General features: G+C 45.9%; 2 protein-coding genes across 5 annotated transcripts in view; one reads left to right on the top strand and one right to left on the bottom strand.

The window, feature by feature from the left end:
* Positions 1-7,517, top strand: part of PPEF1 (protein phosphatase with EF-hand domain 1) — a 43,394-nt gene extending 35,877 nt beyond the window's left edge. For all 4 annotated transcript variants that reach the window (XM_076356753.1, XM_076356779.1, XM_076356770.1 and 1 more), the window contains exons 11-17: positions 594-794; positions 2,263-2,448; positions 3,091-3,233; positions 3,861-3,967; positions 4,975-5,138; positions 5,980-6,064; positions 6,543-7,517. In XM_076356753.1, the coding sequence (XP_076212868.1) occupies positions 594-794; positions 2,263-2,448; positions 3,091-3,233; positions 3,861-3,967; positions 4,975-5,138; positions 5,980-6,064; positions 6,543-6,736 (1,080 nt within the window). In that variant the 3' untranslated portion in view covers positions 6,737-7,517. The remainder of the gene's footprint in view (positions 1-593; positions 795-2,262; positions 2,449-3,090; positions 3,234-3,860; positions 3,968-4,974; positions 5,139-5,979; positions 6,065-6,542) is intronic.
* Positions 7,518-12,572: 5,055 nt separating this feature from the next.
* Positions 12,573-14,357, bottom strand: part of PHKA2 (phosphorylase kinase regulatory subunit alpha 2) — a 47,748-nt gene continuing 45,963 nt past the window's right edge. Inside the window, exons 30-31 of the mRNA XM_076356743.1 lie at positions 13,499-13,699; positions 12,573-12,975 (exon numbers count right to left, since the gene is read on the bottom strand). Coding sequence (XP_076212858.1) covers positions 12,802-12,975; positions 13,499-13,699 — 375 coding nt within the window. The 3' untranslated portion in view covers positions 12,573-12,801. The remainder of the gene's footprint in view (positions 12,976-13,498; positions 13,700-14,357) is intronic.

Raw genomic sequence — 14,357 nt, 5'->3', positions numbered from 1 at the left:
CTCCCTGGAGAAGAGTCTGTATTAATGGGCATTCACAGAGCCATAGCACACAGCTCCAAAAAAGCAAATGCCATGCTTATTGGAGGAGGTTGATTTAACAATAAAAGGGCCTGATGTAATACTTCATCAATTTCACTGTTATCCTGGTGATACTCCATTGATTTCAGCCAAATTAACCTAGCAGCATGCTACTGTATCAGAGCAGTAGTGAATGCTGTTCCATCTTCAGTACAGTATACATGTATATTTTCAGTTTCCAGTGAAGCTGGGTACTTAAGTGTCTGCCCTGAGCCCAGACCGTACTCGCTGTATAGTGAGACCTTATGATTGACTGTGGCTTGGAATGAGTCTGTGTGTCTTGATAAGAATACGAGAGCAGCCCTGAAGAGGCTGGTCGCTGATAGATACAAAGCAAAATTTCTGCAAGTGCCAAACACCTGCAGCTTCCACCAAACCTGTGAGTTCAGGACATTATGAGAGTTCAGTATTGACTACAGGAAACGGGAACTGATGTGCCTTTCAGCTGACATCTCTGTATCATCTTTATGTTCTGGTAACTCTTTCTATGTTTTGTTTTGTTTTGTTTTTTAAAGTTGAAATCTTTGATGCGGCCACCAAAATCAGTGAGGGACAGACAGGACCAAGTGAAGGAGAGAACTCCCACAACCAGACCCAGTAAACACATTGCTAACCAGAATGTTGCAGGGAAAACACGACGCATCTCTTCATCGGGCTCCTCTGAGCCTTCAGGCTCAAATTTGCCTTCAGACCCCACCGTGAAGGAATGGAAACAAGTAGGTGAAACCAAAGACAGACTGATATCGAACCCCTCCCGCACAAACCCGGCAGGTGCTCCGTTCAGGCAGTACGTTGGAGTCTGAGGGGACTGTCTCTTAATAAGAAACCCATCATTCTTGGGAGTATAGTAGCCAGCTATTAGTTCTTTGGATGCTTTTTGTAGACCTGGTAATAAAGGCTTGTGATTTTTATACCTTACAAGTACAATTTATCTAGTGTTTTCTTTCCTTAGCCATTAGGAGGAGGAGGAAACTGCTCGGTATGAGATGTGTTTGCATGCCCTCATGTGGTTGGATCTGTTGGTACATACGTGGTTGTCCGTTTAAATAGGTCAGACTTTGCAGTTGTCGGTGATAGCGAGCACCTTTTTTTGGCTGTGGTTTTGGCAGCTGAATGCTGATACTGTCCCAAAAACCCCAACTCCCGAGACCTACAGGCTGATTACTCAAGGGTGGGAATTTTTTGTCATCTGACTGTTCATTTCCTCTTGAATATTAGAGGCAATATGGGGCTCTTGTCATGCTGTGATGTAAGAAATTGTGACAATATGAAAAGCTTAATTTGCACAGCAATTTAGAAGCTCAAAATTGAGTTGTGTATAAGTTTATTTTTCTGAGCTTCTCTTCAGACAGCTGCTTTAAGGGGCACACACTTTTGTTTTGCTTCTTGAGAAGCAAATCCATCTCTGAAAATGTGATTTCCCAAGATACATATCTGACCTACAAACTAATGTAATGGGCACAAGCAGCCCCTCAAATCTGACACTCTCCCAGCTAACCAAACCTCCACTGAGCCACGCTCACAAATGTGAAGTGGAATATGTTAGCGTAAACGTTGTCCAGTGAGGTTTAAACAAACATATTTTGCCTAACGTTTGTTACTGACTAGAATTAGTAGGTTAGGTGACTTTAAACCATGATAATTCATCCTCACGTCCGTAAAATCTTGTTTTGAAACATGAGCTAACCCAAGACAATAAAGCCAAAGGCAACCCTTGTCATGTTTGGAGCAGGCACTCCCAAGCTTAGTTTAGGTAAAACCACCGACCCACGTGGTTATCAGGTCTGTGCTGGGAAATAGAAAATGCCTCTTCACACCTACATGCGAAGGCGGCAGCTATTGCCCTCTTTGAAATAGCCCAGGTACCAGGTACCATTCCTGATGCACCTACCCGAGTCTGGAAACTTCAGCTGTAAAGGGAGGTACATTTCTGAAATAATATTTAATCTGAAAAAGTTCATCCAAAATCTAGATAATGTTTCTTAAGAAAAGTAGAACAAAAGCTTCAGCCCAAAAGAATGCCCTGCTGAAAGGAAGGAAGAAAACACGAGACCTGCTTGTTAGCTCAGGTGTGTTTTCTCCCTGTACTGTGGGGCTTTTGCCATGGCCAGTACTTCAGACAGCCATAGCCCGTCAGTCCTCACCTACTACCGGTCCTCACTTGCTTGAGTTCGCTATTTACAGATCCTTGACATTCTCTGGAGTGATCCAAGAAGCCAAAATGGCTGTATACCAAACAAGCGTCGAGGAGGAGGTTGTTACTTTGGCCCTGATGTCACTGCCAAGCTGTTTGAAAGGTATAATCTGAAGATGCTCATCAGGTCTCATGAATTTAAGCCGGAAGGTTATGAGATCAGTCACGATGGGAAGGTAGGATGCTTCCATGTAAAGTAGAATTCTCCTGTGAATTTCACAGGCACGTCCACAGTAGATTTGTCTGCAAACTTAATTAAAAAAAAAAAAAGAGTGGCTTCTTTAAAACTGGTTTGGGGGAATTGTGTGCTAGATAGATATTAGAATGAATTATGGAGTTCTGACAAACAAAATTCTTGACAGCTTCAGGGAGTGGGGACTGGCTTATTACTCGTGTGAAAACAAATGAACGTCAACAAAATCCCCGAGGGGAGTTATGTGTAAATACAGTGCAAGAGATGCTCTAAGGCTCTAGAAGCCTTTTAACTTAACCATTTCCCTTCTGGCCCTGCTTTCTGACATGCTGTATCAGAAGGCCAGCGAGAATCCTGAAAACCAGGTCTATCTCAGAAAGAGGTTTCTGTTTAACAGCATGTTATATCACACTGCCCTCTGAAGTCTTCCTATGACAGGCCAAAAATAGAGGCCTCGAGCTCTGACTCGAAAAGTGCAAGCAATTTGGTGAACGACATAGTTGTTGATCTCTGGTTTTATATGCAAACACTTAATTTTGTAACCTGCATGTTTTTCTAAGTCTCAGAAATCAGTCTCAAGAAAAGTTGTTCTAGCCAATCCGGTTTCTTTGTTTCCTGTGATCAGGTTATCACTATATTTTCTGCCTCTAACTATTACGAAGAGGGGAGCAACCGGGGAGCATACATCAAACTGAATCCTGAACTGATTCCTCGGTTTGTACAGTATCGAGTCAGCAAGTACACACGCAGGCAGAATCTTCAGGAGAGGTAAAGCTGTGCGTTGTATGCAGTGAGCGTGTACTCACTTAGCCAGAAGTGAGTACCTGCCAGAAATCTATAGTTTGATTGAATAATTAAGTAGGCACCTATTTTCCATGGTTTTCCTCGCTTTTCTAGTTTACTATTTCAAAATTAATACAGTAGAGAAAATGTGTTCTAAGTACTCTAACTCGGTTTCCTGAGAAACTCCCAAAGGTAATTAGGCGTGGTAAAGGGTTAGAACAGACAATTGTCAGGGACTTGTAAAGGGCCTGCGCCTGTCTGTCAGGTCTGCTTTAAGGCTGCAGCGTTAATCTGGACAAATCCTGCTATGAATCGAGTCCAAAGTTTATGACGACAGCTTTGCCGTGCCTATCAGTGTGGTCAGATTTACTAAAGCAAAGCAGCTTAGAATTACCTGCATAAACTCGATTATCTCGTAAGTTCAGATTATTCTTATGGGGCTTTGTTTGTTTTGTTGGTTTGGTTTGGTTTTTTCCCCCAGTGTTGTCTTTTGATGACCCTGAACATACTACATGTTAAAGGATATAAGAATTTGATAATGAATGTTGAAAAGCATAAAGTGCTAGAGGATTTAAATCCTTAATGATCTGCTCTGCATTTTTTTCCTCCTAGGGTGGGTACAATTGAATCATCTGCCTTGAAGTCCTTACGAGAGAAGATTTATGCTCACAGGCCTGAACTCACTAGTGCTTTTGCACAGTATGACCTCAATGGCACAGGTAACACTACCTCTCTGTCCAGTTGCCACCACGGGGAGAACAGCTTCCGGGGGGGGGGGAGGGGGGGGCGCAGAGGGGACAAACCCCATGGAGAGGGGTCCTGCCTGCCAGTGTAAGGCTGGAGGGCAGCAGAGGCTGGTTGATCTTATGTTCTTCCTGACCAGAGAGGAGGATAGGTGTTAGCAAGGGCTTAGCCCCAGAAAAACACTTGAGGGGATGAAGCTTTACGTAGGTAGAAAACAACCGAAACACATGGGCAAATAAGTAAGTAAATGGTGTTCGTTGTTGGGCAGAGAGTTTGGGCAGACAAATCCAGCCCCAGAAGCTCAAAGGTCACCACCTTCACTTAGGAGTGTCTTCAGATGTCAGACATGGAATTGGGGTCTCAGGTGAGGGGGAACTTGTCTCCTTCTGAGTCTGGGAGATATCGGAGTACAGTTGACTGGCTGTGCCATTAGGAGACACACGCTCACCCATCAGCTGAAGAAAAGTCAGTGGTAAGTTGCTACATGAACTTTGCTATGTAGGAGCAACGAGTTCGTGATTTGTAGCACAAATACAACTTTTCCTCATGACGGCTTCTCACTTGACTGGGTTGTCATTGGTGCCCCTAAAAGGGCAATCAGGAAGTGATGGTACTCTTTCCTTGGCCACTGAACAACCATTTAACATATTTCTGCCTTGTTGGGTTTTCAGCGACATAGGTCTCTATACTTGTAGCTCAGCTCAAATCTGAAGTACTCTTCATGGCATAATCTGGTTTTCTCAAAGGGTATTAAAACATGCTGAACATCATAATAGAATCACAAAGTTGCTGAGGTTGGACGGGACCTGTGGAAATGTCTAGTCCAACCCCGCTGCTCATTGTTATGAGGGTTTTTATCCCGGGCTTAGGAGAAAATGTTTATGTTTTGCAACTGTTCTTAAAAACGGCAGAAGGCATGCTGGTGACTGATTTGTGCTGTGTCACGTACCGCTTGTAACCGTGAACTGACCCCTTCTGGCAGGCAAGATTTCTGTCAATGACTGGGCTGCAGCGATGGAGTCTGTCCTACAGCTGGAACTGCCCTGGAGGATGCTGCGGTCTCAGTTAGCACAGATGAACGCAGATGGCGAAGTTGACTTCATGTCATGTTTTTATGATTTGAAAATAGGTCAACCTATAAAAGAGGTAAGGAGGAAAACGCCTCCTTGGAAGTCTTGGAGGAACAGCTTTTGGTGCAACTTGAGGCATAAAACAGTGGTTTGGCCAATCAGGTAGACATCTACAGCTGAACTAGTTGCCGAGCTTCCTTTTATAGTCACTGGAGGGAAATGAGCACTGCTAGGGTACGAATCATCATTCCCTGCTAAGGTAATGCTTAAAATAGGTTGGATGAATCACATGCTAGAACTGCTGCTTACTTTCCGTCGATTCTCAAGGGCGTTTAGCAACATAGCTGAGGAGACGCGACAAATCCTACCCAGAGCACTCACCCCTCACTCTTTGAGATGAGCTTTTCAGTTGTGCTCCAGAGCCAATTCAGGCACCTGTAGGAGGGAGTCACGTTTGTAGATGGACTTTCAGATGTGTAATGGTAGCTGAGGTCTCTTCTACAGAGGCCAGCTGGTACTGAGTGGCCGCATAGTGCTTCGGTACTTAGCTGTCTCCATCATTTTTCTAAACAGCAGGATCCATTCACTTACGCACAGTGCAAGCTTTGTACGAGTGCATGGTGTACAGCATCTTCCCTAGATTATCCGTATTTCCACAAATAATTACTGAAGGTAGGAGGTGTGAAGGGCTCCTTCCCCCCATGCCCCACCATCTGAAAGTGACAGGTTTTAGCTGATTATTCCTCAGGGCAAGACACAAAGTATCATTCCAGGAAACTCAAGCATAAGGATTTTTTTTTTTTTTAAGCATTTGAGAAGTTAAACTGGGAACATAGTCTAATCGACAGAGTATGTACTAGCCAAATCTAACTCAAACCGAGGTCTGAATGGTTTCCTGTATGGGATTTCAAAACCAGGTTCAGCCAGCTTTGGTGGAAACACTGTGCAGATACAGAAAGGATCTGGAGATCATCTTTAACGTCATTGACAAAGATCACTCAGGTAAGTCTAGGTAACTTCACTGTACCAGCTCTAGGAAGCCTATACTTGTCATTTTTCCCCACTGTGTTGCCTCCTTAAGGCTTCTAAATATAGAGGAACCAGAGGTGATGTCATTTTCCCAGTTTAGTGAAGGCTAATTTAAGCGGTCAGGCTGTATCCATAAAAGGGACAGTGCACAGAGCCTGACTTGAGAAAAAATTCTCACGTACCCCATCTCCAGTACTGGCTTCACTCTCTGGGGGGCTTTTTCCTCCCTTCCACTCTCAGTATTTACTGCTTTCTAAATTCCGCTGTTGAAAGCATTAGATCATTACCCAAAGTAAAAATGTACTTCAGTCATGAAATCGCAAAACACACCCAAGCCACAGTAGGCAGGTAACTTTCTTGCCGTGACGGAGTGTGCACGCACGCATGCATGCGCCTATGTAGGAAGGGGAAACAGCACTGGAAAAAGCAATCTGCTGTCTGTCTCCTTTAGGTCTGATTTCTCTTGAGGAGTTCAGCCAGACGTGGAGACTCTTCACTTCTCACCTGGGCATCAATGTGTATGATGAATCCCTGGACAAGTTAGTCCTCAGCATAGACTACAACAAAGATGGCCACATTGACTTCAACGAATTTTTAGAGGCCTTTCACGTGGTTCAGAGACTAGAGAAAAAAGCAAACTCATGAAAAGGCAGAACCTTCTTGTGGGCTCACTGTCTTGGAAGCTCACTTTCCTGTCATTAGTCATAGGCAGTTTCCAGACTGACAAACAATAAATGGGCTGCTCGATACGGTAAGCACTGCGGTCACTGTGTAAGCCTTTATTTAGTCCCTTCTGGACGATACGCACCTGCTAGTAATGAGACAGAAGAGCTAAACCCCCACTACTTACAGCATTACTGTGTTACTGCCACATCAGTACCTTACAATTTATCCTCTCCCCTGGTGGCATCTCACCCATCAATCTAATCCGTGAACACTGCCACGGTCACACCTACAAGCCCGCGGGAAGAGCAGCTCTGGTACATTTCTTTCAGCAGTCCTTAGAGACAGCTGAGAAATAGCATGGATGACCACAAGGAACATATCAGACTCTCCCTCGGGACCTAACAGGCACAACAGAGGCCTGCTGTGGACTATCCAGTCTAGGAGAGGAAAACTGGGAAGAACCATCTAGTTAGAACAAGTAGTTCTGCATTTAATCTTGCTCTTTGCATGATGCAGTGAAATCAAACCATTCCAGGTCACTATCTAGCCTCCCTGAAGTTTACAGGCACGACCTAAAGGATCTTCCTTTGAAGGCGTTTACACTTGCACTAGATTTCCTCTTGCGACTGGTTACCTTTGCCTGCATTTGTTGGGGGTTGGAGCTAAGAAACAGTCATAACTCGTCACCTTAATGACGGCTAACTCATAGCGTGTTAATGTAACATATGACAGGCCACAAAATAAAGCTTCAGCTTTCACAGTAACGTGTAAGTGTGGCGTCTTTTTGCCTGTATTTTGGTATCCTACACGTATCGGAGTACAACACACTTTTCCTGAAAATTAACTGGACTTCTTTAAAACAAAGAGATGAGTAAGAACACAAAAGTAAATAAATTTTGATACTACCGAACCCAAATGTTCTTGCATATAATTAAGCATAAATTCTTTACCAAGTTAAAGTAAACTGAGAAATTCTGAAATTGCGTTTTTGGAACAGAGCAAGATGGAAGAGTCCAGCGCTGCCAGCCTCCCCCCCAGACTGCAAGACCCACCCCATCCGCTCCTGTGGGGGAGAGTAGGGAGATCTGGACCCGATTCTCTTGCATATTGCACTCTGAAAGCAACACACTGATAGAAAGCGAAGTGCAGCCAGCTCAGGAGCTTTTTGAAAACAGTATTACCTAACCCAGCCTTAGTAATACAATGTGCGTGAAGTGCTTTTCGGGTAGGAAAGGGTTCCAGCCTTGCCCGTCTTTAAATTTTAATAGCGAAAGATCAGCTAAGTAAAGTAGCTAGGTTTTATTTAATAACAGTGTTGAAAGTACAAAAAAAAGCATCCTTCCCAGTTTACCATCACAGACTGTAACAGCAGCCCAAGCTTAAGGTACAGCGGTCTTTCTGAAATTGTATTCCAGAAGTATTTTGTAACTTGACAGACCAATGAACAAACAGGCACACACTTATTTCTATTGCCGGGGGGGGGGGGGGAAGAAATGTCTTTAATAGTGCAAACAAAATTTACAGTAAAATTTTAATGGCATTGGTAATATTGAATGTGTACTTTTAGCATGCGTTTATTCTGATCCGTGGACTGTGGGCATCGGTCCCACCTTATTGCAGTGGAGTGACGAAAAGGCCCCACCTAAGATGGACCAACACCACAGTGTGTGGGGGGACAGCGCAGCTCTGGAGTCCTCCTCTGCCCCCACCCTCACCCACCCCACCCCCAGAAGAGAGGGCAAAACTAGGGCGCGCAGTAAGACGTGGGAGCTCAGAAACATGGCTGACAGCCTCCAGCTTTGGTGTCCCCCCCTAACGACGTGCTCCTGAAGCTACCCTAGCATGAAGTTGAAGGATGCTCGCCTTGAGGGATCACTTCCTGAGAGATGTAAAGGGAAGGACACAATGCAGAGCTTCACTCAGCGAGAAGAGGCTTTCGGGGATGCAGTACTGAAGTGTGAGGGGAGCCGAGTCATTGAGCCGAAAAAGCAGCAAGCCGGCCCTGCCAGCTGCTAGCAGCACACAAGAGCCCCTTACCCCTAACAGAAGAAGGGGGGTGGCAGGGGAGAGTAACTGTGAAACATCTAATGCCAGGAATAAGTGCCACTCGAGACTAAAACTGGGAGTGGGAGAGAGGCCGGCTACTTGTACTTAAATCCAAACTGTTGGAGCTGAAGCTCTTCTTCCATAGCCCCCACCCCCAATTTTTTTTTTTTATCCCACAATTTTATGCAGTGGCTACTTAATATTACAGCTGTGAGCAGGGACTGAATCAGTCTGCAGCTGCGTGCCCAAACTCTTGCCCTACAGGTACAGATGCCACTGCTGGTGGCATCTCTCTCCCACTTTCTGGACAACTCTGCTCCTACCTCTGGACCACACCAGAAAGTGCACAATGTTGGACCTGGACTGACCCAGGCTCCTGCTTCCCTCAAGCCCCTGGCTGCTGCCGGAGGGGTGACACAGTCCCGCGGTGCCCCGTGCCCGCAGGGGTGCAGCCCAGGTGTTTCAGTACCCGCCACGGAAAGCGACCGCCCCTTTTCAGGACTGCTAGGGACTGCGCAGCTCACCTTCGCCTCCCAGGAACAAGCAGGGCTCTTCCCCTGAGCAAGGAGACCACAATTAGCAGGACAGAAGCCAGACAAACTTTGTAGCCCAACCATTACGTTTTCACATTTACTTGTAGCAACAGCAGCCGAGAGGGATCGATGCCGCTTTTGATCTGCCTAGTCTGACAAACTCGTGCCCTTCGCACAGCAGCAGGGAGAAGGAAACACCCGTGAGGCAGCGAGCAGGGAGGGCGCTGGCCTGGAGGAGCTGGGTTGGGGCCAGCGTGCAGTATGTGCTCTGAGCTGGACACAGCTAATTATTCTGGCCAGTGCCCCCGACCAGCCCCGGTTTCCGCTTGCAGGCATGCCTGGCTGCCCCCCGAGCTGCGAGCTGCGTAGGTGCTTCTGTCCCCAGAGCTGCAAACTGCCTAGGGCAGCAGTGCCTGTCAGACTGGAAAGACCAGGTCTCAGGTGGGTCTATTTTAATTCATTAATGCCCTTATTTCCGAGGCACAGGACCTGGCTGTTTACCTTTGCCTTCTTTCCATAATTGAGTTTCCAGGGACTTGAAGTTGACCATGTCATCCTCTGCTGGCTCCCCGGGAAGCCCGACAGCCAGGTCGAGCCTCTGCCAATTAGCTCAGCCCCGCTCAAACTGCAAAGTCGTCACGTATTTCAACTGGGAGCACAGCCTCACCACCACCAATGCTAGCTCTGCTCTGCCACGGCTTTACACACACACACAGGTGGATCCTCAGCAAAGCAGGGGGTCTATAGAAAACCTTATTTGCTTAATTAGGTTTGCACTAAAACGCGAGACTCCAACTGGAACGGTTCTTCGGTCTGGGTAGTAACACAGCAGCAAACGCAGCTCTGCCCGACCTGGAGGTGACGTAAGTTTCCCTTCCATTGGCCTTGTTTCAGAATCCCACCCTTCACCACCAGCTACCTAAACTCTTCAAATTACCACATAAATACTTTCCAAGTGCCTGCATTCCATGTGATAACTGATCATGATGATCATAAATACACCAAAACCTAGGTCATACTAGGAATTTCAAATTAAAGATACCAACGATACTCCCATTAAAACAAACAAACAAAAAAGTGTTAAGGGGTGTCCAGGTATGTTTGGCCACGGGCTCGATTGCTTCAGACTTCAATGCAGCTGCATGTAAAACCAACTACATCACCCTTCCTGTTTCTGAAAACAAGAGCACACTGTAGGTAAAAAAAATAAATAAACTAAGAGTCTGAGGGAAAATCATCTCGCATCTCTCACAATCTAGGATTCAACAAGAACAAAAATAACTGCTACTACTGACTTTCCGTACGATACCGGATAGAACAAGAAACCACCACACAGGCTCTTGTGTGCTCACGCTCTGCACTGTCACATCTTGTCTGCTTAAACTAGACAAAGGATTTTACTTTCATTTACTAGGAAACAAGCTAAGTGATCTCTCACAATACCTATGAAGGAAAAAAAACCCCAAAACCATAATGAAGGCAAACCCCTACAAAACAGACACCATGCCAATAAAATGACTTCCACATCCAAGTGCTAATTGTACCTGAACCGTACCTTTATACCGGCCCCTCAACAGGCCCACAGTTTTCATGGTGGTTGACACAGTACGCGTGCCTCTCAGAGCATCCAGTCCGAGGGCTCCTGTGCCCTTGGACTGCCAAACTCTCCTGGTCTCTGCTAAAACATGAAATCGCCTCCTAAGGCCTCCCACACCTTCGCTCTCTTGAGCCAGTGTCCAGATGTTGTAACAGCAGCAGCGACTCTGTAGAGGGACAGCAGGTGGGGTGGCACTGCCACCCCGGGACCGTGGGTGCTGGCGACTGGCAAGTGAGACAGGGGCTTACTTCCCTCCTTTCATCAAGGTATTTCAGATCTCTGTATAAAACTGGAACCAAAAACCTCATTCGCAAAAGCACCATGTACTATTGTTACAAAAAAAAGAAGTTTTCAAATCCTGTAAAAATGGCAGTTATGTTTTGAAAGAGTGGAGGGCGGTCTCACAGAAATATGCTTATCAGGCTTATTAGCACAGAAAATTCTTACTTTTTACAGGCCATATCTCCTCTTTTCCCCTCTACCTGGCAAGACGGAATCGCTCAGATCCTCTCTGCTCGCACAGCAGCAATGTCGGCACATCTCCACACTGTTGAGAGAGCCGGTGGCCGTGGGAGAGACTAAAGCTACAGCCACTTTCCTAAGCTGTCAGCCAGGTGCGTGCTGGCTGGTGGCAAAACCAGCAGCGCCGGCACAAGGAAAACCGCAGCCGACGTCTGGGGTAAAGCAGGGTTGTCCCCTCCAGAGGCAGCCTACCTCTGTTTTCAGTTTAAATGGCCACGGAGCCATTTCCCTGCAGGACACACGTATTCTCCCTGAAGCAGCTCGGAGCAGCCACAGAAACTGGTTTCCAGTGGACAGATTCAAGGCGCAGGCACTAACCTGGGACCTGTCTGAAGGAAGGCTTCCAGGCAGCCCAACCCTAACTACATGTGACAAGTGCGACTTCAAATTAAAAAAAAAAAAAGAAGAAAAAAAAAAAAAAAGAAAAAAGGAAAAGGGAGGAAGGGGGGGGGGGGGGGGGGGGGAAGAGAGAAACATCAAAGCCTTCCATAAACTCACGCTGCGCTGGAAGGGTAGCAATTATGCCGTTCTTAACTCTGAGGCTATTTGCAAGGGAAAGGATCGGGAGACTCGGAAAGCGTGCTCGAGTGGAAGAGGTTTATCTTGCTCCATTCAGAGGAAAAGATTACAGGCATAAAACTGTCTGTCACCTTGGAGAAGCCGGAGTCTTGAGATTTTGCCTCCAAAGCCTTGGGGATGCAGGGAAGGAAGCTGTTTTGTTCAGATTAAAGACAGACACAGCTTCCTGAGAGAGGCTATCCCTCTCAAATTAGTGGATATTGTAAGACATTTGTCTCTACTGGCGTTAGCCCCGCACTGACTAGGTGCAAATGAGATGAGAATCAGGATAAACGCGCATTAGAAATACATCCTATTCCTCTAATTTCCATTTCCCTGGACGTTTCACACTGTGCATTAGCGATTCACAATGATGTACATTTACACACAGCAGGAGAAAACTTAACGAATTCCATCACTTCCCGTATTTGGGAGACTTTACGCCTGAGATGCAGCTCCCTCGTTTTATTATGCCTTTTCATCTCCACAGAGTAATCTGTTTGTCCCTTGGCAGAACTGTGTAATTCTTGCTAATTTAATATGAATTACATTTACGCACTTTGGGCAGAAAAAGCCTCCTTATTTTTTACTTCTCGCACACTCTCTTAAAACCAGGCCAAAGGCCACCTACCTGTCCCCCGCAGGTAGGCATGCACGTAGCATGACGACTAGCGTAAAATGCTGAGGTAGGGCACGGCACACATACATGCAGCAACTAAATGAGAGGTTCGTGACAGGGAAATGGGGAGAAAGAGCTCCTGAGCCTTCCCTCCCGCGTGAGGCATCGCTTATTGCATCGCGCAGCCTGTGCTAGGCAGGAAATCATGCAAATAAATAATTATGGCTTTTGTTAGGTACGTCATGGTGCCATAGGCCCCGCTTGGAGCACTGTCATAAAAAAAGTGGCAGATTCCTGTGGCTACGTCTTTCTCCAAGATACTACCAGTAGCTCCGAATGATTTCTGGAAAGAGACAAGCAAAGAAGTAGGGAAAGTTAGGCGTGCATGCTTATTTATTGGAAAAACCCCGCCGCATTATGTTTTTGCATTTGTGCTGAATACTGAAAGCAATCCTCCTTTCCCTCATGAAAACTTTAATCAGGATTATTATAGGACCCACATGACTTAGTTGGATCCGTGTAAGTAAATGAGGAACATATAACTTCGCGGATTGTTGTCCTTTGCGGGGGGGCGGGTGGGATTACTCAAATATTGGTAATTCTAATGCCTTGATAAAGCAAAAACTTCACTTCAATCTACCCACTTACTTCAGAGCTCGTTAGCCACTACAATTTTATTCCCTTTAAATCTCCCACAATTCTTAAATTAGTTTTCCAAATATATTTCCAGAAGATACTTAAGTGATTTGGTCTGTCTTTGTAGGGGAAAGAATAAGGATAAGATCAAGCTCACCACACATATGAAAAAAGGAGCAGGGGACAATTTTCAAATGCGGAGGCTTCCCACCGCTGCCCTTTGAACTCACCAGCTCCTGCAGAAACAGGTCATTGGCCACATGCACGATTCGATCCACGTGGATGATGCCCCCGATGCTGTTCACCTCGATGTCAGAGAGGAACGTGAGAACGAGAATAGCTTCCACCAAGAGCTGCCTGTACTCGGGCTGGGGTACGTGGTTCAGCACCGACTCCACGTGCACAGCAAACTTGATTTCGCACGGGGTCATCTGGCAAGTTTGAGTGGAAATGGAAAGAAAAACTAACAAATCCAAAAGACTAGTTCCCCTCATCCTGCAAGCACTTAAACATATGCTCCTCTCTGCGCATGGGGTAGACTGGCTGAAGCGAACAAAATGTTTGTGCGGCTTTAGCACTTACAGAAACTTTTTGTGTTGCTAGGCCCTGATCCTGCAAACAGTTATGCAACTCCCAGAAGACTGCTCCAGCCCTGCAACCCATCGCACACACATTTTAGTTACATGCAGGACTGCTGATGCTTAGCTGGCAAATCACCTCTTTGCTCCTCGTGCTGCGGGCTCACGCACTCTGCCTTCTAAGTATCTTCCTGGCATCACAGGTTAGTCGCACAGCCAAAATTACTGTCGCGTTTTAAAAATAACCACCCGCTTAGAGTGAATGCTTTTCCACACAGAGATAAAGCTATATTGTTTGTAGAGCAGCCTAATTTGCACTGGCATAGCTGTATGGATGTTACGTGAGAGGCTGCCGCCTTAGGAGGTTTGTGCTTATTTCATTTGATTCTTTTAAATAGCAAAATTAGATACTGTCTAGGTCTGACAGGCTGAAAATATATAAGCCTATTTATCTACAGAATAGGAAAAAATAAAGCTCTCCACTCTGCAAAAACAGGTTTAAATTTGGCAG

This window comes from Aptenodytes patagonicus, chromosome 1 (assembly GCF_965638725.1).
Source record: "Aptenodytes patagonicus chromosome 1, bAptPat1.pri.cur, whole genome shotgun sequence".
Taxonomy (NCBI): Eukaryota; Metazoa; Chordata; class Aves; order Sphenisciformes; family Spheniscidae; genus Aptenodytes; species Aptenodytes patagonicus.
The sequence above is the reverse complement of the archived record's forward strand: the minus strand, read 5'-3'. Positions and strand labels throughout refer to the sequence as shown.